This window comes from Brassica oleracea, chromosome C4, assembly GCF_000695525.1.
Source record: "Brassica oleracea var. oleracea cultivar TO1000 chromosome C4, BOL, whole genome shotgun sequence".
In the NCBI taxonomy this organism is placed as follows: Eukaryota; Viridiplantae; Streptophyta; class Magnoliopsida; order Brassicales; family Brassicaceae; genus Brassica; species Brassica oleracea.
Genome location: NC_027751.1, coordinates 46,167,078 through 46,190,447, shown reverse-complemented (window position 1 = coordinate 46,190,447; position 23,370 = coordinate 46,167,078). Strand labels below are relative to the sequence as shown.

The 23,370-nt window shown below is 36.2% G+C and overlaps 5 protein-coding genes across 5 annotated transcripts; 4 read left to right on the top strand and 1 right to left on the bottom strand.

Annotated features, from left to right (window-relative positions):
• Positions 1-630: 630 nt before the first annotated feature.
• On the top strand, positions 631-1,980 carry LOC106342565 (probable 2-oxoacid dependent dioxygenase). The gene is made up of 3 exons (XM_013781538.1): positions 631-1,133; positions 1,232-1,553; positions 1,652-1,980. Exons 1-3 carry the CDS (start codon positions 631-633, stop codon positions 1,865-1,867), a joined length of 1,041 nt encoding a protein of 346 aa, XP_013636992.1. The 3' UTR covers positions 1,868-1,980.
• Positions 1,981-9,305: 7,325 nt separating this feature from the next.
• Positions 9,306-11,334, top strand: LOC106342563. Its single transcript, XM_013781536.1, has 3 exons — positions 9,306-10,230; positions 10,316-10,912; positions 10,988-11,334. The coding sequence occupies exons 1-2, from the start codon at positions 9,337-9,339 to the stop codon at positions 10,898-10,900; spliced, it is 1,479 nt and encodes a 492-aa protein (XP_013636990.1). The 5' UTR covers positions 9,306-9,336; the 3' UTR covers positions 10,901-10,912; positions 10,988-11,334.
• On the top strand, positions 10,903-13,556 carry LOC106342564. Its single transcript, XM_013781537.1, has 7 exons — positions 10,903-11,065; positions 11,346-11,423; positions 11,833-11,895; positions 12,004-12,114; positions 12,205-12,548; positions 12,654-12,735; positions 12,815-13,556. Exons 1-7 carry the CDS (start codon positions 10,994-10,996, stop codon positions 13,430-13,432), a joined length of 1,368 nt encoding a protein of 455 aa, XP_013636991.1. The 5' UTR covers positions 10,903-10,993; the 3' UTR covers positions 13,433-13,556.
• Positions 13,557-14,293: 737 nt separating this feature from the next.
• On the top strand, positions 14,294-14,788 carry LOC106339046. The gene has a single exon (XM_013777875.1). The coding sequence runs from the start codon at positions 14,294-14,296 to the stop codon at positions 14,786-14,788; it is 495 nt and encodes a 164-aa protein (XP_013633329.1).
• A 1,285-nt stretch (positions 14,789-16,073) lies between these two features.
• On the bottom strand, positions 16,074-19,085 carry LOC106339045. The gene is made up of 6 exons (XM_013777873.1): positions 19,022-19,085; positions 18,733-18,942; positions 17,714-17,853; positions 17,002-17,601; positions 16,419-16,897; positions 16,074-16,362 (listed from the first exon to the last, which is right to left on the bottom strand). Exons 1-6 carry the CDS (start codon positions 19,083-19,085, stop codon positions 16,074-16,076), a joined length of 1,782 nt encoding a protein of 593 aa, XP_013633327.1.
• Positions 19,086-23,370: the final 4,285 nt, after the last annotated feature.

The following is a 23,370-nucleotide window of genomic DNA, read 5'->3' as shown; positions in this document are numbered from 1 at the left end:
TATATCTATGTCCATGTCATTAAAATTTAGTTATATACCATATAAATAAATAAAATGATTGTTTTGATTTATTTACCAAAACAATATCATAAATAAATAAGATGTATTGTTTTGATTTATGTATTTACTCTAATTTAGTTATATACTTAATACGTAAATAAATAATAATAGATAAAAATTAGTTTTATATATAACATTTATCCCGCGCAATTGCACGAATCTTAAGCTAGTTACTTTGTAAAACACATTCTTGAGATTGCATTTTTACTTGTTACTGCTGACACTTATAAATTTAAAATCACATCAATTCCAAATATGCACCGCACTATGGTTGCTGACATTTATAAGATATACAAATCGCCCTAGCGTTTACTCTAAATCTCACTTTCTGAAGCTTAAATGACTCTTTTCTAAACCAATTTTTAGAGTATTACTTTTTATGTATTGGCACGCGCGCCGCTGAATGGATTGATTACACGACCCGTCCTTCTCTTTGGCCTCTATCTCATGCCTTCACCAGTTTTCCTTCCTTATATATAGAGACAGAGCTAGGTGACTCAAAACACAACACAAGTTTCTCTCTTTCCTTTCATAAAACACTCAAAAAAAAAGTTGGAGTCAAACTGCGTAATGGCGGGAAGATTCGACCGTGCGGGTGAGGTAAAAGCATTCGACGAGATGAAAATCGGCGTGAAGGGTCTAGTCGACAACGGAATCACAAAAATCCCACGCATATTCCATAACCCGCAAGCCACGGTAACTAACCCTAAACCTCCTTCTACCTTGACTATCCCAACGATAGATCTCGGAGGTGGCGTGTTCGAGTCCACGGTCACAAGAAAGGAAGTGACTGAGAAGGTGAAAGGCGCCATGGAGAAGTTTGGTTTCTTCCAGGCGATAAATCATGGGATTCCACTCGAGGTCTTGGAGAAGATGAAAGATGGGATCCGTGCGTTTCACGCGCAAGATCCAGAAGCGAGGAAAAGGTTCTATAGCCGTGAAAAAACCAAGGCGATTAAGTATAACTCTAACTCTGATCTCTATGACGCTCCTGCTGCGAGCTGGAGAGATGCCTTAAGTTGTTTTATGTTCCCTGATGTTCTCAAAACCGATGACTTACCAGACATTTGTAGGTACGAACACGGCTTCTCTTGTTTTAAATTAATCTTTGGACTAACTTAATATTTTTGTTTGATGGGTTTTAAGAGTTTATTTATGTTGAATGTTTTAGGGAGATAATGTTGGATTACTCAAAGAGAGTAAAGATGTTTGGGGAGTTAATCTTTGAGCTCATATCAGAATCGTTAGGGCTGAATCCTAACCACCTCAAAGAAATGGATTGTGCAAAAGGTTTGTTGATGCTTTGTCATTGCTACCCGCCGTGTCCTGAGCCAGACCGAACACTCGGCGCTACTCAGCATACAGACAGATCTTTCATCACTATACTTCTTCAAGACCATATTGGAGGACTTCAAGTTCTCCATGATGGATACTGGATCGATGTTCCTCCTAATCCTAATGCTCTTATCCTTAATGTTGGAGATCTCCTACAGGCAAGTTGTTGTTTACTCATAATCAAACGGTCCATAATTAGTAAGAATACACGGTCTTCATATATATATATATATATATATATATATATATTTTGCAGCTTATAACGAACGACAAGTTTGTGAGTGTGGAGCATAGAGTTTTGGCAAATGGAGGTAAAGAGCCACGCACTTCGGTTGCATCTTTCTTTGTGCATCCTCCTTCAACAAGTCCGAGAGTTTATGGACCCATTAAAGAGCTTTTGTCAGAAGAAAACCCTCCCAAGTACAGGGAAACCACTTCGAAAGCCTCCAACCACTATGTGGCTAGAACGTGATGGGAACAATTCGTTGAGCCATTTAAGGATCTGAACAAAATGGCTGAACCTGATCTGAATCTATATTGTTGTCTCCTTTGTGTTTCCAATAATATTTTAGTACACACACATACAAAATATGGTTTCTGAAGTTACTACATGTGTTTTTTTTTTAACGTTTGAGAAAAAGAATAAACTACATGTTGTAGTTCCGATAAAATGTTTATTTCACGTTTGATCTAATTTGATATTACCGTCTATTATCATGTTAGAAGTTTTCAAAAAGAATATTGATATTTCACTCTCTTTTTGTTCCGGCTTATGATGTATGCCTAAAACAACATTCATTTTTGGAAGATATTACAAAGATTTGATTACTAAAGGGAATTTGGGCTCTATAACCATCAAACATGTCTAAATACCCTAATACACCAATACACCGTGTATCTTTTATATTCCCTTTTACACAACCAGTAAAACCTGTAAACAAAAAAACTAAATTAATAATAATTCCCTAACACACGTATATCGTGGTCTTTGGAAAATCATATAGCTTGCAGAACGTGAGTGGTTTCTTCTCCATTATTGATCCATTGTGTAACCACCAAGACCATTTATGGAGTAGGTTTGCCTATGAGATGCCCATATGCAACGGCTCACTTGGCTACTGACGGAAAGCTTCGCACATCTGAAATCTATGGAATTGCCACAGCGTAAACAGCGCCGCCGCGAGGTTCATCAACTTTTTTTTCAATCGCCGTAATCTCTTCGGTTTAAAAGGTGGTTACATGTACTATTCCCATGGATTTCGCCAGTTACACTTATTTTTATCGCTGTGAATGATCTAAAATTGATCGGAGAAGATGGACAGTATTTGTAACATTGTGTTCTATTCTAAATATGTGTATAGAATAAAAATGAACAATATGTATTATGAATGTTCTATTCATGTTATGTGATGCGAAATAGTCTGTTACTATACTCTTTTATCATGTATCGTTCCATTTGACAATTAATAAAGAATGTATTAATTTGTTCACCAATATGTACTATACTATGTCTTTTTTTCTATTCTATTTAAGTTTAGAGTTTATACTTGGTTTTGGAATTTAGTGATTAAGATTTAGGGTTTAGTATTTGGAAGTTGGGGGTTGAGGTTTGGGTTTAGTGACCTATCATATATCTTTACATTTGACGATTAATAAAAAATATTCTATTTTGGTCACCAATATGTACTATACTATGTATTTTGTTCTATTCTATTTGGGTTTAGGGTCTATATTTGAGTTTAAGGTTTAGTGTTTAGAATTTAGGGTTTAGTATTTAGAAGGTGGGGGTTGAGGATTGGCTTTAGTTATAGTAGTTTAGGGTTTAGTATTCAAAAGTTAGGTTTGAGTTTATCATTTAGGAGTTGTGGGTTGGGTTAGAGCCCTATATTATTCAAAAGTTAGATATGAGTTTAGTTTAATATTACATAATATCTATTTTCAGATTTTAATAATTGGGTTTATATTTGGGTTTAAGGTTCAGTAATTAACATTTAGGGTTTAGTATATAGGGGTTGGGGTATGTTTAGTATTTAGAGATTGTATGTGAAATTATAGTCTTATACTACTTCGGCGATATGGAATAGAACAATTAATGTATATATATATGTGGTTAGTAAACTTATACGTGGATGGCTTTTCTTTTTAATGTGCAATAGTTTCCGGATGCTTTTGACCTTATGTTTTATCAACCACGTAGCTCACTCTCTCTTCTTTACCTGCTACCTATAAAGAGAACGGATATAACCGGATATTTTATGCCACAAATATTAGAAATTATATTATGTCAAAATCAATGACATTTACCTAATTTTCACTCTAGATTTGGTTATTTGGCAAATTCTCCCATTACTAAATCGATCATCATATAATAGTATACTAGAGCTTGATCCGCACGCCCGTACGGATATTTATTTTTATTTTATAAAAATGATAATATGTACATTAAAATTTATCCGTATTAAAATAATTGTTTTATATAACATTTTTAAACACAATAAATTTATAGTTCGTATTGAATTATTTTGGTTTGTTTTTTGAACCGTCAACTGTATTAGCCACATTTCTAAAGTATGCTCCATGCGCCTGCACAAATATATTTTTATTCTTTAATAGAATTTTAATGTATGATAAAAAAAATTATATATATATTACTTAAATTTTGCTATTGTATATTTTATACTATTCGATATTTATTATTGAATTTGCATTGAATTATTATTTATAGGAAGATATTGTAAAATAATATATTTACCGCTTAATTTATCTTTTACTTATATTGTATAAATTAACTATTTTATGTTGTTTTTACTTTTTAGGTATTACTAATAAATAATGAGAAATATCAGTACATAGTTTTAGAGTAATATTATGTTATAAATTTAGTAAATGGATATCTAAACTGATTTAGGTGATTTTTACTGGTTATTTTGCGTTTAGGTAAATTAATAAGTGATTTATGTCTAAATAAATTTTGGTGTAGTATATTTTATAAAGTTATTTTAGATAAATTTTATTTTTATTGGGTTTAGTAATGTTATGTAGACTTATTTATGATTGGTTTTACAATATCTAATTATATATCAAATGATTTTATTTTTAAATTATAAAAAATTTATAACAAAGGGAGTATATTTATAAATTAAAAAATCCACTAGTATTTTATGTATATTAATAAATCTATCTTTATAAAAAAAGTATTTTTATGTCAAAAATAAAGATAGTCAGTAGCATATAATCCTTCAAAGGAAAGAAATTGGATTCAGAAATAATTGATTGATTTGTTTTCTAATAAATATGGAATATTCTTAAAGATTTTTGTATTCAGATATGAATTAAATTGGTACAAAAGTACAAATAAAACACATAAGTCGGCCTTTAACAGGAATGACAAAATTCATAATAATAGGACTATAAATCCTCAAGAAATTTTGCGTAGAGCAGAAATTGAAGGATCACTTTGGGCTGAGGCCCAACTATTGGTACATGAGAAACATGGATTTACTCCGCCAGATATGAGTTGGCAGACACGGGGGTTCTCTCGAGTTTGCTATATTGATGGGGCGTGAAGAGAACAAGATGTTTTCACAGGCCAGGGCTGGTATTGCCGGAAGATGAATTCGGAGGACATAATGATGGGCGCAATGAACCTTCGACGTAGCCTATCACCTTTACATGCTGAATGTGAAGCACTGATTTGGGCGATGTAGTGCATGAAGACCCTGCAGTTCTCAGACGTAGTATTTGTGACGGATTATTCTCAACTGGTGAAGATAGTGTCCTCACCTGACGAATGGCCGGCGTTTGCTACACACATGGAAGAATTCTGCCGCAGTAAGACTTTCTTCCCCAACTTCATGATCAGCCATATCTCAAGGGCACAAAATACAATGACGGACAAGCTTGCACGTGGTGCGAGGAGTTCTCCTTCAGCTATGCTATATGTCGATTCTTTACCCCCGGTTTGACTATCTGAACCGGTGGTCTCATAGGCTTTAGCCTTTTATGTTGTCAAAAAAAAAAGTCGGCCTTTGACGTAATAAATTTAAGAATTCATTTATGTTGGTCCCGATTAAACTTATATCGGTTAGTTAGAAAAAAAAAAAAACTGTTGTGCTGTGCATTTTTTTGTCAAAAAAAACCTAGCAGGTTAAAGATCTAGCAGGTTAAAACATGCAACTTGGAGAGTTCTTTTGTGAAGATCTAAAAACATGCTACTTGAAAAACAGAAAGAAATCAACATATAAAATAATGATGAAGTGGATTTTCTCTAACTCTGTAAACTATATGTTACTTTAATTCAAATATAACATATAGCAAGTTCTCAACATATTAACCCCAAATTGACGATGGACAGGACTAATATTTGCGAGCAAAATATTCTATGAGTTTTTTAGAAGCCAGTAATAAATCAAATTTGAGATTAAAAATTATCCGTCTCTCTTTATGGGCGTTAGATTTTAAAACCTACGTGTCAATTTTTTTTTTTTTGTTATTATATTCTTGGCAATTAAGCATAACAGAATCTACTCCCTTAAATATCTACTTATTTTACATTCGATTTAGGAAACTATTAATTAACTTTTTTAAAAAAGATAATAAATAATTAAGTTAGACTTATTATCATTTCATTGGCATTTAGACGTAAATAAACTGTAGTTTTAAGGGTTAGTTCCTAGATGTAATTCAGTTTTAATAATATATATAGATATAGGGGTGGGCGTTCGGATATCCATTCGGGTTTGGTTCGGATCTATTAGGGTTTCGGGTTTTGGGTTTTCGGAGTCAAAAATTTCAGCCCCATTCGGGTATTTCTAAATTTTTGTACGGATTTGGTTCAGATCTTTGTGGGTAAGGTTCGGGTTTGGTTCGGGTTCGGATAATCCATTTAAATTATAGGTCCACGCATACATATGGCTTTTAATTGGAAAAGTACTATTTCAATTTAACCCAAGTTGCTGCTATATTATGCTACAGAGCTAAACTGTTCAAGTTAAAACAAATATTAAAAAAAAAAACAAAATTGATTATTGTTTGTGAGTGGCCAAAAATAAAACTTGAATATAACTAAAAACTAGAGAAATACTCCACTGAGATAAAATAAACCAATGTCTATGAGATTTTTATTAGTGATATGAAGAATAATTTATAAAATTTTATATTTTATTTATAATCAAAAACCCTGATTTTTCTATTTTAGGAAGTTTTCTTAAATCAAAATAAAATATAGTATTTTAAGAACGTGACATTCTACTGTTGTACCAAATTTAAATCACTTTTAATAAAAATTATAAATAAAAACCTAACAACAAAATACAGTAAATATATTGGAATTTAATTTACATTTTATTTAAGATATTTACAAAAGAATTTGCTAATAGATTATATATACCAAAGAGACAAAAATTGTTGTTAACCACACATAAAAAAAAAATAGTAGGCGAATTCCTGTGAGTTTAGCGTCTCAGATTCGAAACAACCACACGACACTAAATATGTGTGATCACACAGATATGTGGCCATGATTTAGATTTTATTTGAACATCCGACGAAAAGGTTTATCCGTGGACAACACCTTTCATTAGAGGATTAGTTTTGGCTCTTCCGTAGATTTGGGATGTCTCCAAATTAATCCAAAAAATAAATTCTTGTTCCAAAGTACTCTGAATAATGTGGAAATATAATTGATTTTTTATAGTTCATTTCTAGCTCTAATAGAATTAATTAAGACTACGCAAGATATTTGATTTAGTTCAGGACTTATTTTCTATATATAATTATTTTTGTCTTATGGTAATCTTCTATATATAAATTACTAATTATGAAGTTTACGTGTTTAATATTTCAGAGAGATCATGTTGGAGTACACAAAATGATAATCTTTGAAATTTTATCAGAAGTTCTTGGTTTAAAACCTAGCCACCTCAAAGAACTGGACACCGCAAAGCTTATCATTGCTCTCTTATTACTCCCCGCCTTGTCCTGAGCCTGACCTAACCTTTGGCATAAGTTCACACACATATATATCTTTTATCACTATTCTTCTTCAAGACCATAATGGATGTCTTCAAGTTCTCCATGATGGATGCTGGATCGATCGATGTTCCTCCTAATCCGAAAGCTCTTATCGTTAACCTCGGAGATCTCTTACAGGCAAATATATTCTTGATTTTTTTCTAAACACAATTTCTGAAAAATCCCAAATGAGCAAGTATATGCCACTCTTAAAGAGCTTGTTTCTAAACAAAACCTCCCAAGCACAGCGAGACCACGACGACCGACATGGTGAGGCATTACTTGGCTAGAGGACTCAATGGAGCCTCTCCTTAATTTGCTCCACTTAAGGATCTAAATAGTAAAAGATGGACCATAATGTGTTCACTAAGATTTATTGTGTAGAATAAATTCACAAGAATACATGTGGAATACTATGTCTATTTTTCACATTTGGTCTATAATCATATATATGTCGTGTATCTAATAATCTAGACTTAGAACGATCAGTATCTTCGGTTGAAATATATGACTAGGCATGGACTTTTTTCCAGAACCAAATTAAAACAACTAAACTTGTATCTAAATAATCTTAAAACAGTTCATGTATTTCTATGTTCAAATATTCCGAACTAAAGTATTTCTATATTAAAAAAAAGGTAATCAAATACATGAAATACTGTTTATATACCTAAAGTATTAGTTATATTTGTTTTTAAAACAATTAATATCTTAAAGCCAATTTCGTATCCTTGTTTACAAAATTTAATCATTTTATAGCTTTCTGTTGGATTTTGTAGTTTCTACCATGAATTGTGCATTTTAATTTTACCATATTTTCTTTAAATATGTCACTGTTTTTAATAATAAAAAAATAGAATTGTTACCCAAAAATACACGTACAACATACAACAAAATTTAATTTAGTGATGATTTAAAATAAATCTTCAACCCTTGTATATTCAAAGACTAACATATATACTTTTTGGTGTATAATTAGAATCTCACACATTTATATCGATATGTAATTATTACAAATTGTGATATGTAATTACCATAAATAAAGATTAGTTTTTATTTTAAATGATACTATTAAGAATAAAATTTCTTGACATGATTTTCCAGGAACTCTCAAAGAAACAAACAACGAAGCATAAACGGAGCATGGGACCGGCGCTTGAAACCAAGCAGGTCGAGCCCCAAGGATTCGTCACCGCTGAAGACGGGGAAATGGTCTATTTCAACCTGTAACTTGAATTTACGCGTTGTGTCTATTCGTTTTTGTATTTGTAGTAGTAAGTATTTCATAATAAACTAAACAAAAATTCAAAAATACTTTATGTACTTTACGCATCATGCTTTTTAATTCTCGAACTTTATAATAGTGTATATTTCATAGTGAACTAAACAAAAATTTAAAAATACTACATGAACTCTCAAAATCATGCTTATATATATGTATATATCCCCTATATATTAATTGAGAATCATTTAAAAAGTCGTAACCTTAAGTTTGTGTTAATTAAAAAAGAGCATTGCCTATGTGTCACTTAATTAAAATGTAGATTTGGCTTATGTGGCAGCATAAGCATAAAAATCAAGAGTAATTGCAGTGTACACATTAGACTTATTGCCAAATTAGCTCTATGCACATCGATGATTTTTTCTTTTTTTTATACACATGTCTATTTACCATTATATCCCTACACATGGCCAGATATATTTTCGTTATTTCTGTCGAAACCCAATATATATCCATGTCTTACTTATTACCAAAACTACACGAAACCTTTGTCAGACAAGTTGAATTATTTTATTATTTTAATTAAACCCCGTAACTAAAATAATCCCGTGATTTAATCTGCTATATATTCCGCCATTTGGGTGTTCAGTGTTCTATCAGAATCATAAGTCTAAAAGCTAAATATTCCCTTTTCTTCGAAGACTCCGATGGAATCCCCAGATGAAGCCGACTATTTCCCTCCACTACCTCCTAGAATGTTCGCTGCTGGTCAAGAACCAGTGGGAATAAGAGTAACCCCATACCACAAAGCCTCGTGTATTACAAAAATTCTTAACGCCCTCGATGAAGACGAAATTGAGGCTATTAGGATCTCTCCGTTCGGAAAACTCGTTGAGATTGCCGAGAAACCACCGTTCTCCGGCCGTTTATGTCGATTCCTTATCTCAAGACAACTGAAAGTCATGAAGAAGCACGAAGCGTGGTTTTTATTCGCCGGCAAACCCGTAAGATTCTCTATTAGAGAATTTGCTCTAGTAACGGGGCTCAACTGCCACAAATACCCACCACACGAGAAGAAGAAGAGCAAGAAGCCCCTATTGGAAAAGCCATATTGGGGTGAGCTTTTTGGAGCCATGGACGAAGTACCTGTCAGCTATGTAATTCGGATACTCCAGAAGAAAACAGTCACCGACCCGGAAACGAGGATGAAGTACGCATTTCTAGCATTGCTTTCTTCTGTTTTGCTGCCTACATCACACAATCCCCGGATCTCACATCTACATGTCGAGATGATTAAAAATCTTGAGAATTTCTTATCGTATCCGTGGGGCCGTATTTCTTTTGAGCTGCTAATGAGCAGTATAAAAGAGAGAGATGAAGTTTCATTATCTCAGAATACTATCGCTCTCAAAGGGTTTGTTCTAGCGCTTCAGCTTGTTTTGATTGAAGCTGTTCCTTCAATCACAGAAGTGGTTCAGGATGGGGGCTCCTCTGGTTCCGAAGAGGACTCGATAGATGATGACAACCCCGGGGATGATGCGTCTAAGGCGAAGAAGAATATCAATCCAGGGCATGTCCGTGAGATTGATGCCGCTGCGAAGGTATGCATATGATTTTTTACTTGGAGTAATTGTTTTTCTATTGCTTTCATTATATTCTTATGTTTTAATGATCTTTATTTTGTAGGTTCCCGTCCGTTACCTCGTCTCAGTTGGAGCAGGACCAAATAATGCCCCTCCTGAGTTTGGTTCGTCCGACGATGAAGAAGACGTTTTGGTGGACAATCTTCTTAATCGTATTCATAACGGGTTTTCCTTCTCTAATTCAAATTTTACTGGAGGAATGTCCAAAACCGATGTTAATATAATGCGTGAAGAAGCCAAAAAAGTCAACAACCCCAGGAAAACCTCCAAAGTTAAGCCCAAGCAATCGGATGGACCCATTTTTGATGCTGAGTATGTTGCAAATGCTGTTAAAAATAATGTCGCTGAGCATTTGTCGCGCATTCAGCAACAAGTTCAAGATGTCGGTGTGACCTTTACGAAGTCGCAAACTCTTTTGCAAACCAACATACAAGTCTCCCTCGACAACTTTCTTAGGGAGATCCTCAAGGTGATTAAACCTTCCTGCACGGACCCCAGGCCAACTCCAGCTAACACCCCGCCACCTGCGATGCCACTTAACAGGACCACACCGGTTGTCTGCACCACTCATGTCGATGCGTGTAACATAATCAAGAATGCCATGCGGTTTGCTAACCAGGAAACATGACAAAGTAGCAAAGTAAGCAAATTGAACCTAACGTAAGTAACTTCCATCTTACATTTACTAACTATCAGAATGATCTATTCTTGGTAGGTACCCATGGGTGACGATCACGAGGCTGGAGAACAACACATTGCCGTTGGTAACCCAAATCTGTCTGTAGAAGACATAGTAAGATATATGTTTTTTTTACTTTATTCACCTTAGATGTTCCGAACCAAAGGTTTGTGGTGTAGAGAGTCTCACAGTCATGTAGCCGTTATTAATTTCTGATAGCGCGAAGATTTTGTGTAACTGTGTATTACTTGCATAAGCACAATACAAGTGTGCTTGGCCGGCTAAACACTTTTGTTGATTTCCCCGTTGTAGAAGACATTGTTAGCTTTGGTGATTTCCCTTACGTTTCCATGGCCGGATAAGCACTTTGTTGATTTCCCTTACGTTTTCATAGGTGGCACACACCGAAGGCTACGGCGCTGAAGAACCCCCTGTTGGCACTCATGATGCAACAGGCGTTGTAGATGACATGGTTAGCTTTTATTTTCTTTCAGGATAGTGTTGTCCCTTTTTTTCATTCAGCAGTTAGCTTTACACCGCTAACAGTAGCATTAAATGTTTATGAACTAGTCTAGCATTTTGTTGACTAAGTTAGATATTATAAACTTTGTTAACACGGAACATTGATTTATCATTGACATACAGATATTGTAGAATACATGGTTAGGTTTCTGTCCTTTTGAGGATAGTGTTGTTCCTTATTTTCATTTACCAATCAGGTGTAGAACGTTAACGGTAGCGTTAAATGTTTTTTTGTACGACTAGCATGTTATGATTCAAGTTAACTGCTACATTTTGTTTTAATACGAAGCATTGCTTTATTAACGCCACACCTATATTGGCCGTCGTCTAACTTTTTTTGTTCGCTGATTTTTGGTCAGGGTCTACTGACCGATGAACAACTGGCCGAAGGAGCTTCGGTGGCGACTGAGCAAAATCTCATGGTGATCTAACTTCCTGCGTAGGCTTTTTAAGTATAGCTAGGTTAATTTTACTTTTCCTGTGTTGTAATCCCAAAATATAGTCTACTAACACCTCTCTAACGTTTTCAGATGGAGGTTGATATCATAGCTGCAAACAAACGGAGTGAACACTCCACTTCTGCAGCTGTCATCAATATATCAACTTCACCATTGGCGGACTTTAATGCTAGTTCCAAAATGGTTACGTTTCGTCTTCTGTTCTCTTTTATTAAATCTCCCATCGCCAACCTGCGCCAACAACTTATTCTTCTATTTTGTTTTGCCTAGCAGAATGTTGAAACGGTTACAGAAATTCCGAATCCTACATTTTCTCTTGGACTTACACAGGAAGACCCTCATCCTATCAGAACATATCCTCCAGTTGGGGACAATTGTGACCTAGCTACCAATGACGATGTCCCATCTAACGCAGCAGAGCACGATGACGTGGCTCCGCCATATAGAAAGAGCAAGCGGGCTAAGGTGGTACCAAGGGCTCTAGTAGGCGACTACCAGTGCGATAAACGAGTATTAACGCGTGCATGGGAAGCACATGTTGCAGCAATTTCTAGCATTCCAAACAATGACTACGCAGCCAAACGTTACTCACTATCAGAAAAACTCAACGATTCATTGTAAGAATTCCATACTTAGCCGGCTAATTTTATAAATAGATTGTTGTGATCTCATCTTCAAAACAAAGCAATTTTCTTCTAACATGCCGTCACAACCTGTTGCAGCGTTATAAACGTTTTTGGACTATCACTTGAAAGCAGGGAGTTATCGTTAATTGTTGATAGGAGTACCCATCTTCCCGCCAAGGTACAGTTTCTGTAGATAGCAATCACCATCTTACTGATAACTTTGACAATAAACTACCTTGTTCATTGCATTTTTTCAGGTAGTTGATGTTCTCATACGTCACACTCGTTCGGTGCTCCTAACCCACCCTGATCAGTTACAATCCAAGAACTCTGTGTTCCTTGAAACAAAGTTCGTTTCCCTGCTTTCCAAGACGTTTACTAGGTTCTCCAAGGCTCCAAAGAAAGAGAACTTTCGTTTCCCTACTTCACTGTCTGACATTTTGGTTGGAGATTGTGAAATTCATGAAGCTTCTCGTTTCTACTTCCCTTTCAACTTCGACAAAAAACACTGGGTAGGAATATGCATTGACTGCTCTAATTGGCAAGTTATTGTGTTAGACTGCAATTATTCTCTCCGGACAGACGGGATGATTAGCAAAGAATTGCCCCCTATTGCACAAATGTTCCCTTTTCTACTTCGTCAAGCCGGGAAACAGATAGCTGCCAAAGATCTCAAGACTCTCACCGTAGAGAGACCCCGAAGTGTGCCCCAGAATTACAGCCAGTTCGACTCTGGTATAACCGCATCTCTTCTTATTCAAGCTCATGCTGTTGGAGGCGTCGATGTCTGCAAATGCATTACAGAGCATGTGCTCGACGCGGAGGTGGAAAGAACCGCAGTCATGATATACGAAGACAACGTCGGGCTACTCTGATTCCACTGCACTAAGCTTGTCTACTTTTTTCATTCCGTTGCTTATGCAATCCACACTTATGTAATAATGTTCACCGGTTTCTATTGTACTCTTTATTTATCGAAGTATTTCACCCTCTTGTATCTGGAAATTGTTACGTCATTCTGATATGATCATGCAACAGGCTTAATCGACCATTGTTTGCTAACTAACTCCTTAACTGTTCAAGTTAAACTTTCTAGTGTCTTGCTACCTTCCATTTGCTCTTTGTTATTTTCTAAATGATGCCACGGTTTATTTTGTAACCGGCTACATCATTGAGTACTTGCTAGTTAATATCAAAAAATCCTAAGTGGAACTATGATTTCTTCTACGAGTTATGTGGTGTTAGCGGTGCACCGTTTTTTAATCGCCCAAACACAACCTCTTATTTAGTTAAAAACGATAAGTTCTACATCTACAACTTAGTAATAAACGCAATCTGTACAGTATTAATTTATTGAGTTTGCATAATATTTGGTGTAGCATGCCACAGCGACCACAAAAACTCACACTTCTTATCGTATAAACCTATGAAAACACATTGTTTTTGACTCACACGTTATTGTGTTGTAAGCCCCTCGTCATTGGGCCTTGTCTAACCAGTCAACACCCATAAATGGCAAGCCACTAACTTACTGTGCATAAATCGCCTTTGGGCCTCGATGAGACTGGATCGGAACTATTGTGCTCAACCCCAACCGTACACGTGTCCCAAGCTTTTTATTAGTTATCCTTATCCATTAAGATGTCATCGACTTTTTAAGCCCCACACTCAGACAGTTCCAGATTCACAAACCCTAAATCTTTTACTACCCTCCATCTCTTCCGCTATAACCAGCAATGGACCAGGGTCAGAGCTCTGCTTCAGATGCTACATCCTCTCAGCTTTCCGAGCGTAGACACGGTGCTAACCCCCGATGTCACTGTACCGGCAAAGTTTCCAAATCATGGACTAATAAGAACCCTGGAATGAGATTTTACAGGTGTGTAGTTCACGGCTTCATCAGTTGGGTCGACACGGAGGAGCCCGCCGGCTGGATGAAGATAAGTTTGCTCGAGGCTCGTGACCAGATTCGCCGTCTAGAAAACGAAATCAAGATGTTGTTGGAAACTAACAACGATCTCAACTCCCAAATGGCGCGTATGGTCGACTCAACCAACTCAGTCGCAGAGCTTACAGAGTCCTTTGCGATAAAAGCCGAGGAAAGCAAAGCCCTTCAGCTTGAGCTGACGAAGACAGTCGAGCGAGAGAGACTCCTCCGGCAATTCATGGTTATTTCGTGGGTTGCGTTTGCTGCATTGACCGCAGTCATCGTCACCATGGTGAAGAAATAAAAAAAAAACGGCTCAGTCTGGGCCCTATATATATATATATATATATATCTACCACGCTTTCTACCTATCTGAATCCTTGTTGTTTCCAGTCTCAACTTTTTTTGTGTACTTTTGTTACCCCATTGTGTGTTTCATTAGGACTTATCATGCACTGGCTATGTTGTAAGATATCATACCATGCTATTAAGTTTCTGTATCGATTACTCTAGTGTTTTTTGTCTAACTACGTTCTTTGTTCACCGCATCGTTCACTATTTTCAGTTGTCTTACACCTTTTAGCCTATGTAATCGTACCTCAGTAACGATTATAACATGTTAAAGCCAATCACCGGGAATCAACTAGTTTACGTAATCAATACCATTTACTTGCTAGTGTTTCGACATTTTAACATTGTAAGAGCGCCAGCTCATTTTCATACGTTATGTGGTTCGCTGTATACATGAGTTGTGGCGTTAATTAAGGGAGACACACATAGTACTCATGTAAGGCATGTTCAACGCTCGGAAAATGCAATTATAGTTGTATTGTGAGAAATTTGGTTAGCAATATATCATAAACGAAAGCTTATAATTTGTTTTGTACCAGTATGTGTATCGTTATTTATAGACGGTCAGCATAATCAATAAATAAGCAAACGATTCGTAAAATGCTAACCATTAACTTAGCCATTTTGGTATGTTGTTCGTGAAAGGAGAAGCCACCACTTTTCACAACTTTCTTAGTTTGTTCATTATGAACTCATTATATTTGTCCATCGCCACTGGTCCATAACATGCCAAGCATTATATTAGTATTTTCGTATGTTGGTTCGTGCAAGGGTAAGTCTCCATTTTCACAACTTTCTAAGTTTGTTAACTAAGAAAGCAATATTTTCGTCCATCTCGATCGAAGGCTAGGAAGCAAAAACTAATGACCTACAGGGAACTGCGAGAGAAGACAAAGTCATCATCATATAAGGACGGAATTTTTATTTATCTTAACACCGCGATACATCTTAATTCCTAAACACTCCCAAGATGGTACAAGCACGACTGGTTTTTCACATAAGCCGTTATTATTGTCCAATCGTTAACCCACTGCCTTGCCATACAACTCGTCCTTCGCCTCAAATTCCCTCCAATAGGCTTCTCCAACTTATTATATGGGTTCTTTGCAGGTGGCCTTGTTGTGTCCCAAACCCTTGCACCTGCTGCAGACAGTTCTTCGACGGATACGTTTCATCTAAATGACAATATATCTTCACTGTCAGATCGAACCATCAATATATTACTGTATAAAAATAAGTCAAACAAGGCTCACAATTTTTTCCCCTCGAGAGAAGAAACGTTGCTTTTTTGGCCTCCCCGGAGGGCGTCTAGTTGTTGGAGGATACAGACGCACACCACTAAAATCTGATTCCAACTCCGCCAGACCATTGTAATCTGGCACAGGCGCCACACTCCCAGCATATGCGCCCCTGAGCTCACTCATTTTGTACGCTAGCAATACCAAAGATTCCACGCTGACCTTTGCTTCAATTGCAGCAGCAATTGCATGTGAACATGGTATGGAAAGCATCTGAAACTCGTAACAGCTACAAGTTTTGTTAGCTAGGTTAACATGAAAGCTTGCTCCATTTTTGTTTCGTACCTCGAACTCGCCCTCACCAATGCCAGTAATTCATACCCACCCGTCATTTCAAAATTTGCGGTTATAATACCCGAAACCTTTGGTGTGAGCCCAGCGTTGTTCCCCTTTGCTGCCGCTCTCCGAGTTGTAAACCATCCAGTTAACTTGCTACGAATGAAATCAATCAAAGGTATTACTGGATACTCCCTCGCCTCACGCAGAACAGAATTCCAGGACTCGGCTAAGTTGCTCGTCATGATGTTGTAACGATTTCCCGCAAAATGCGATCTAGCCCAATGCTCTACCCCAATCTCGAGAAGATACTCTGCACACGCAGGATCAATCGTCTTGATCTCATTGAAAGTGGTATAAAACTCTTGCAAGCGGAAAGTCCTAGCAGCCTTTGCTACAAGGTACTCTAAGTGACGTCCTTTGAAATTTGAACGTATGTTCCTCTTTAGATGAACAACGCAGACACAGTGACTGGCCATAGGATAAACCTGCACCCACATACACATTCACTATGTTGTTATCATGCCCGCTATCCCCATACAAAGCAATAACTGTCAATTTATTGAAGTATTACGTTTATGAAAATCATTACCTTGCTAAGATCTTTGTAGATAGAAGCGTGACGGTCCGATACAAACACCAAAGCCTCATTGCCCTCCACGAATGCTGATAGTTTTTGAAAAAACCACTCCCATGACAAGTCGTTTTCACTGTCAACAATAGCAAATGCTACCGGGAATATTTGGTAGTTGTCATCTTGTGCTGACGCAGTTAGCAAGCAGCCAGCATACTTGCCTTTTAGGTGGGTTCCATCAACTACCACAACTTTCCTCATAAACTCGTACCCCTGTATACTCGCTCCCAAAGCAACAAACATATACTTGAAACGCTCACCACCACCCTCTACTGCCTCCGTATATAGTTCAGTAAGCGTTCCGGGATTAGCAGCTACCAGTTTCTGTAGATACTCGGGGAGTTGAGTGTATGATGTCTGTGTAGTACCTTTCGCTTTATCAATGGCTACATCCCTGGAACGCCAAGCCTTACAATAAGAAATATTAACATCATGGTCACCACGCATCATCTGCCGGATCTCACGCGGTTTTGGTCCACCAGAAGCACCGCCAAACTTGCTCCTCATAAGCTCACCAAACCGATGTTGTTGCTTGACTTTGGTAGCCGCCACGCTCTTCTACCGAACACAAATGTTCAGACACAACTTTCCTGATTTCAAAAACTTCTGCATCCTTTAGTTTGACAGCATACACCCGCCAAGGACAAGATGGACTACAACATTTCAGAACCATCAATCCTGGTTCAGACTTAGGACATCGGTAGCGAAATTTTCTGTTCAGCGCATAGACTGCCATATGTTGTTTGAAAGCCTCTCTTGTCCTGAACATCATACCCTCTGCAACCTCGCCGCCGTAATCTCCAATTTCACCTAAAAGTAAATTCGTTAGTTTAATTTTTTCGGAAAGCACCAAGACTAAGTTGAATTGAATAGAAAGACTAATATGAACGACAACAAAGATAGCAAACAAATATTCTTAGCCTTCACAAACCAAAGATTACATGTTAAAACTTCGAAAATTCGGCCAATAAAAAACCACTACCCAAACACCCACTGGATACGAAACGGGAGCAAGTGAAACTAGCAAACCAAAACCTTCAGACACATTATTAACCAAACTCCCATGGGCTAAAGTTTGTTTGTTTTCAAGTAATCATTTCATTTTGTTTTGCTTTTATATTCAAGCATCATCACATAAATGCATCGGTCATATTTTATGTATAAACCTACTCAACGTCTCATCACGCAAACAAAGCCTTCGTAACACAAGAAATATTTTATATTACATCAACTGTTACAAGCGGAGGTTACATAACAAAACGACCAGACACATTGTAAACTCCCATATTTTAACAGTCACAAAAATAGTTAACAGACGTTGTCCCCACACATGATAGAGTACTACAATGCATAGGCTTTAGCCATTCAGACTAAGAGACCAAAACATCAAGTAACCCGAAAAGGAAAATGGATTCCGACCCCGTTAAAGTCAAATTACAGTCTTAAGTAATTTAGCAATCCAACAAAACACGACACATTGCTAAACTACCATGTTAACCGACCCGATAAAAAAGAAATACATAATGCAATTGATGAAGACTGGTCACAACACGATTTAGCCACGCTAGAACACATCGTCGCCGGTCAATGTCAACGCACTACCCGATAACAGACACTTCACTTACGACAAAATAAAACAAAAGCTAAGACACAACTCCATCAAACTCTTCAACATAATTTAGCACCCACCCTCTGTGCTGCTACCTTCAGATGACGTCTCTTCTACCCTCTTGCCCCCACCGTCTTCGCTTGTTCCCACTCCTCTCTGTTGACAGGTCAACGCTAGTTCCTTCATTTGTGTCAAACCGTTTGAATCGGAGCCTGGATCGACTTCTTCCGTGCTGTTCCTTTCAACTGATTCCAAGGGGACTGTGTCATGTGCTCCTACAGTTATCACATCTGCATACAGTTTTTTCATTAAATTCCAGTTAAAAAATATTACAACTATCCAATATTATCTGTAGCTTTATAATATAACCTTTGTTCAATTGTGGCGCCGCGTTTTTAGGATCTGCCCCCACCACACGTATGTCCTCCTCCATAACGTCGACACCAGTAGCCGTAAAATTATCATTCGTTGACCCTTATCCAACTGCAACATCTCCAAGTGCAACAGGTGTTTGCGCATTGTGGTGTGTGTTATCATTTTCGCGTCCGAGCCTTGAATTACCGACACCCACATCCACATTTCCCCAACTCTCTGGAACTGTAACATCAACTCCTCCTCCAGTAAGGGGCACTTCAAGTTCTGCCCAACACATCAATCTGGTGTCTAACACATTAGTCGTCGCTCCGATGTTGTTTGCATGTGCTTGGAAGTTCACCATGTCCATCCCAACATCCCACAATATGGGCGGGGCAGACTGTGGCGGAGTAAGCTCAGTGACACCGTTGTTAGCTCCTTTGAAGTTCCATGCAAAAATTTGTGTCAATTATTCAGTAATCCAAGATATAAAATTAATAATAACTATGCTACCATAAATATATACAACAGGGTCCTCAAAGATATGTTTTAAACTATCACTTGTTGTGATTATCATAATAAATCATCTAAACTTGTTCTAACTCTTTTCTAGCATAATACTGATTAACATAACAAAAGAGCAGTACGCAAGTAACCGGTTATTCTCTAACCTGTCACATTGGCAATCTGGTTTCCGTCAACCATTTCGTCCTCATCGTCATCGAGTTCAATTATCTCTCTAACCGGTTGGTTAACACGAGGCTCTTGAGCTATAATGCTGTCGCCATAAGCCATCTCCAAAGAAACTCTGTGGAAAATTACCATCTCTTCCTCAGTAAATATCTCATTCATGACACGCTCTGTTGTTGCTGCACGATCACCTAACACAAGATCTGCATATATACAACCGGTTAGCTTACCTCACTTACAAAACACACACAATCTTTCTGCTAAATAAATGCTTACTTTCATACGCCTTTCTAGAACCGGCGTCGGCGGTTTCATCAAACACGTAAGTTGTAGAACCAACGGCGAATCTAGTGCGACAAAGGAACTGGTACTCAGCTACGCTCTTAGAACCCACGCTTACAAGTATCGCAAGATCATCCAACCAGGTTCTCACATTCAACAGCATGCAGAGGTCAGATGTGTTTGAAATAGTCGTTGGAGGTGTCCTCACTCCTTGTGGTGTCAGCATCCAGCTCGGCGGCCGATATGTCACAACCAAAGGTGTGGTCACCCTCAGAGAGTAACGGCGCCTGATGATCATATCAAGTGTCTCAAACCTAGCGCTTCTATTAATTAGCATCCTAAAGCCAAAATCCGTAGGATCTGGAATGAAATCCCACCCCTGATCACCATTCTTCATCCAATCTCCTCGCCAAAGCCGTATAGATCGAACCATCCTGAAAAAATAAAAATAAAAACAAATCAACAACGACGATATTTAATGATATTGTTCATTGACTAACTAATGATTGCTCCTAACGATTTATATCATTGTTCAAAGTTCTTTAAATGACATCTTAGGTTTCTATCATAAATACCAGGTGCACACAATTATTAACTTTAAGACATCTAAAATCTGCGTAAATACAGGTTGAACAAAACAAATTCCCGAAAAAAAAAACATTCTATGCATTAACTGGGTTTTACAGTTGCTGAGAATTAATACCTTCTTTTCCTCCGTTGTGTAGGTTGTGGCGTTTGCTCGTCTGTTCGCTTCCATTTTATAGAGCGAAATCGACACCCACTTGATAAAAAATCTTTTTTGCGTCGATTTCGCTTGCCATGCACCGGCTGTGTCAGACACGCTCTCACTCTGAGTCGCCCAAACTGCCGTTTAGCTCTACGTAATAGTAGGGGGGGGGGGGGTCTTATGCCCTAAGTCAATCATTACAAAACCCACATAGCTTCTAACCTACGTATCGTTTCTTCTTTTCCTATGCACTGAAGGACACTGTGGTCATTTCACATCATCCACTTCCAATTCTAAGCCCACACAATTCTTCTATTGGGTATTTTCCTAATTTGCCAATCTTCTATAGATATTGGGCCAATTCACTCAAGAATCAATTGAAAAATTAGTAAGTCAAAAATCCAATTGCTAGAAAAACTTATATTAACTCAGATACAAATCTCTTTTTTATTATTTGAGGAACATTATTAACAATTAACCTTATCCCTATGTGTGATTAACCAAAATGTCATTACTTATGTGTCATCATGAGAATCATTCGCACAACCTTTATTAAATAATCATTCCTTGCCTAGACTAATTACATGTAATGCCATTATTTATTATTTGGATCCTTTCATACAATATACGATATGATTCTTTATTGCATTACTAAAAACCAATTGATAGTTGTAAATAATATATGAATTGTGATTACATTACTAAAATTATGGTGTACACTGACGGTTATTAACAATACACTTAGACAACTACGAAGGTTGTCTTTCCCAAATGTGGTGTGGCATAATATTAGTGTATTTTCCGATGTGTATACTGCATTATTTTACAAATTCATAGTATAATATTAGTGGATTCTTCGATATATATGTTGTATTATTTTATAGAAGTTAGCATACATTTAGTGTATTTGTCTTAGCTATTATATCATGGCTATATAACAAATTTCGATAGCTAAGACAAAAATCCATATTTTTATAATATATTGTTAATAATCATGTTCTTGAGTGATTGTAAAATACATTCAAGAACGAATTCCATATTAAATTGTTTGCAATCCCTTAACTTTTGCAACAAGTCATTTTTATTACAAAATTAACATAAATGCTGACAGACATCAATTTGGAAATTTATATAATTCTTTCCGGTTAAGTTTAAAGTCAAATATCATGTTCTTTACAATTCATAAATGATACATAACATTTTTTAGGGACACGATTCATAATTATGTTCTACTATAAACATTGATATGTGCCATTAATTTTGATTAATTTGTTTTGTATTTGATGGGATACGTGACATTTATTTTGGGATTGAGCAATAGAAACTCGATTATATTGTAAAATCAAAATATCGTATATAAAAATTTTAAACGCAATCTCGAGTGATTGTAAAATACATTCAAAAAGGAATGACATATTAAATTTCTTTCAATCCTTTAACTTTTGCAACAAGATTTTTTTTATTACGAAATTAACATAAATGACATATTAAAGGAATGACATATTAAATTAACATAAATGCTGACAGACATCAATTTGGAAATTTATATAATTCTTTCCGGTTAAGTAAAGATGAAATATATCTTTTGACTTAAAACAAAATATTAAATTAGTAAAATAAAAATTTTAAGTATGAAGACCATATCAATAAATAAATTATGTATATGTTACTAATTATATTATAGAATTTACATATAATTATACAACATATTTTCATTTTATTCGCTTTGATCAGTATAATTAGTTTATATGCCAAACCATATCCATATAGCGCATTTTAAAAAAAATAACATCCATTCGGTATATTCGGTATTACCAAATTCAAAACATTTTTTCTATTTCGGTTCGGTTTTACCGGATTGAACTCCTAAATCTAAACCATGTATAATATCTCACTATTGGTTTTACCTATTCAATATCTATTGATTAAATTTATAATTTTTTTTAGTCTACTCACCCCGCGCAGGGCGCGGATCATCACCTAGTATATATAATGTAAAGAATGTATAGAATGTATATGATAAATTTAATACTCGAGATCTCAAGTTAATATTCTTCGACCTCAAGGCTATTAAATTAATACTCTTTGAAAATATGGAAACCTGCAATTCGTTTTCACGTTATTATCATCATTATCAATAAAGTTAACCACAACCCTTTTGATAAGTGAAATACGTTTTCCAGTGATCATTATCACAAACAAAACATTAGCATAGACCCAAAAAACTATTGACAGCATATATTTTTGGTATATCTCCAAATCTTTGTTCAACACACATCTTTGTCCAATATCATTTTTTAATTATCTCGACATCTTTCTCCAACTTATGATATTGGTATAGTTCTTTACTCTCAGTTGATATATAATAAAAACTTACATGCTATTTATTATGTTCTTTATAACCTTTAGAAATCATAGAGTCGCCCGTCTCTATAGCATTGCCCTTTAGTTCTATATGTCTAGGGCCTGCACACATTAATAACTGAAAGTATAATTCTCTCACAAGCTGTAGTTTTTTTTCTTGGTAAAACACAAGCTATAGAGTTATGGATACATTATTTTGTTAAAATTACTAATTTTTATTTGTCATCATCCAATCTTCCCTTCGGTTTGTCATTTAAGTTGCGTAAAGGTTGACATTCGATATAATGTCATTTCAGTTCTG

Coding starts and splice junctions, on each gene's coding strand:
- LOC106342565 (XM_013781538.1), top strand. CDS start 631: ATGGCGGGAAGATTCGACCGTGCGGGTGAGGTAAAAGCATTCGACGAG. Junction 1,134..1,231: donor GACTTACCAGACATTTGTAG/GTACGAACACGG, acceptor TGAATGTTTTAG/GGAGATAATGTTGGATTACT. Junction 1,554..1,651: donor ATGTTGGAGATCTCCTACAG/GCAAGTTGTTGT, acceptor TATATTTTGCAG/CTTATAACGAACGACAAGTT.
- LOC106342563 (XM_013781536.1), top strand. CDS start 9,337: ATGGAATCCCCAGATGAAGCCGACTATTTCCCTCCACTACCTCCTAGA. Junction 10,231..10,315: donor AGATTGATGCCGCTGCGAAG/GTATGCATATGA, acceptor TTTATTTTGTAG/GTTCCCGTCCGTTACCTCGT.
- LOC106342564 (XM_013781537.1), top strand. CDS start 10,994: ATGGGTGACGATCACGAGGCTGGAGAACAACACATTGCCGTTGGTAAC. Junction 11,066..11,345: donor ATCTGTCTGTAGAAGACATA/GTAAGATATATG, acceptor ACGTTTTCATAG/GTGGCACACACCGAAGGCTA. Junction 11,424..11,832: donor CAGGCGTTGTAGATGACATG/GTTAGCTTTTAT, acceptor ATTTTTGGTCAG/GGTCTACTGACCGATGAACA.
- LOC106339046 (XM_013777875.1), top strand. CDS start 14,294: ATGGACCAGGGTCAGAGCTCTGCTTCAGATGCTACATCCTCTCAGCTT.
- LOC106339045 (XM_013777873.1), bottom strand. CDS start 19,085: ATGGAGGAGGACATACGTGTGGTGGGGGCAGATCCTAAAAACGCGGCG. Junction 16,898..17,001: donor TCTACAAAGATCTTAGCAAG/GTAATGATTTTC, acceptor ATGTGGGTGCAG/GTTTATCCTATGGCCAGTCA. Junction 16,363..16,418: donor TTGGTGAGGGCGAGTTCGAG/GTACGAAACAAA, acceptor CAAAACTTGTAG/CTGTTACGAGTTTCAGATGC.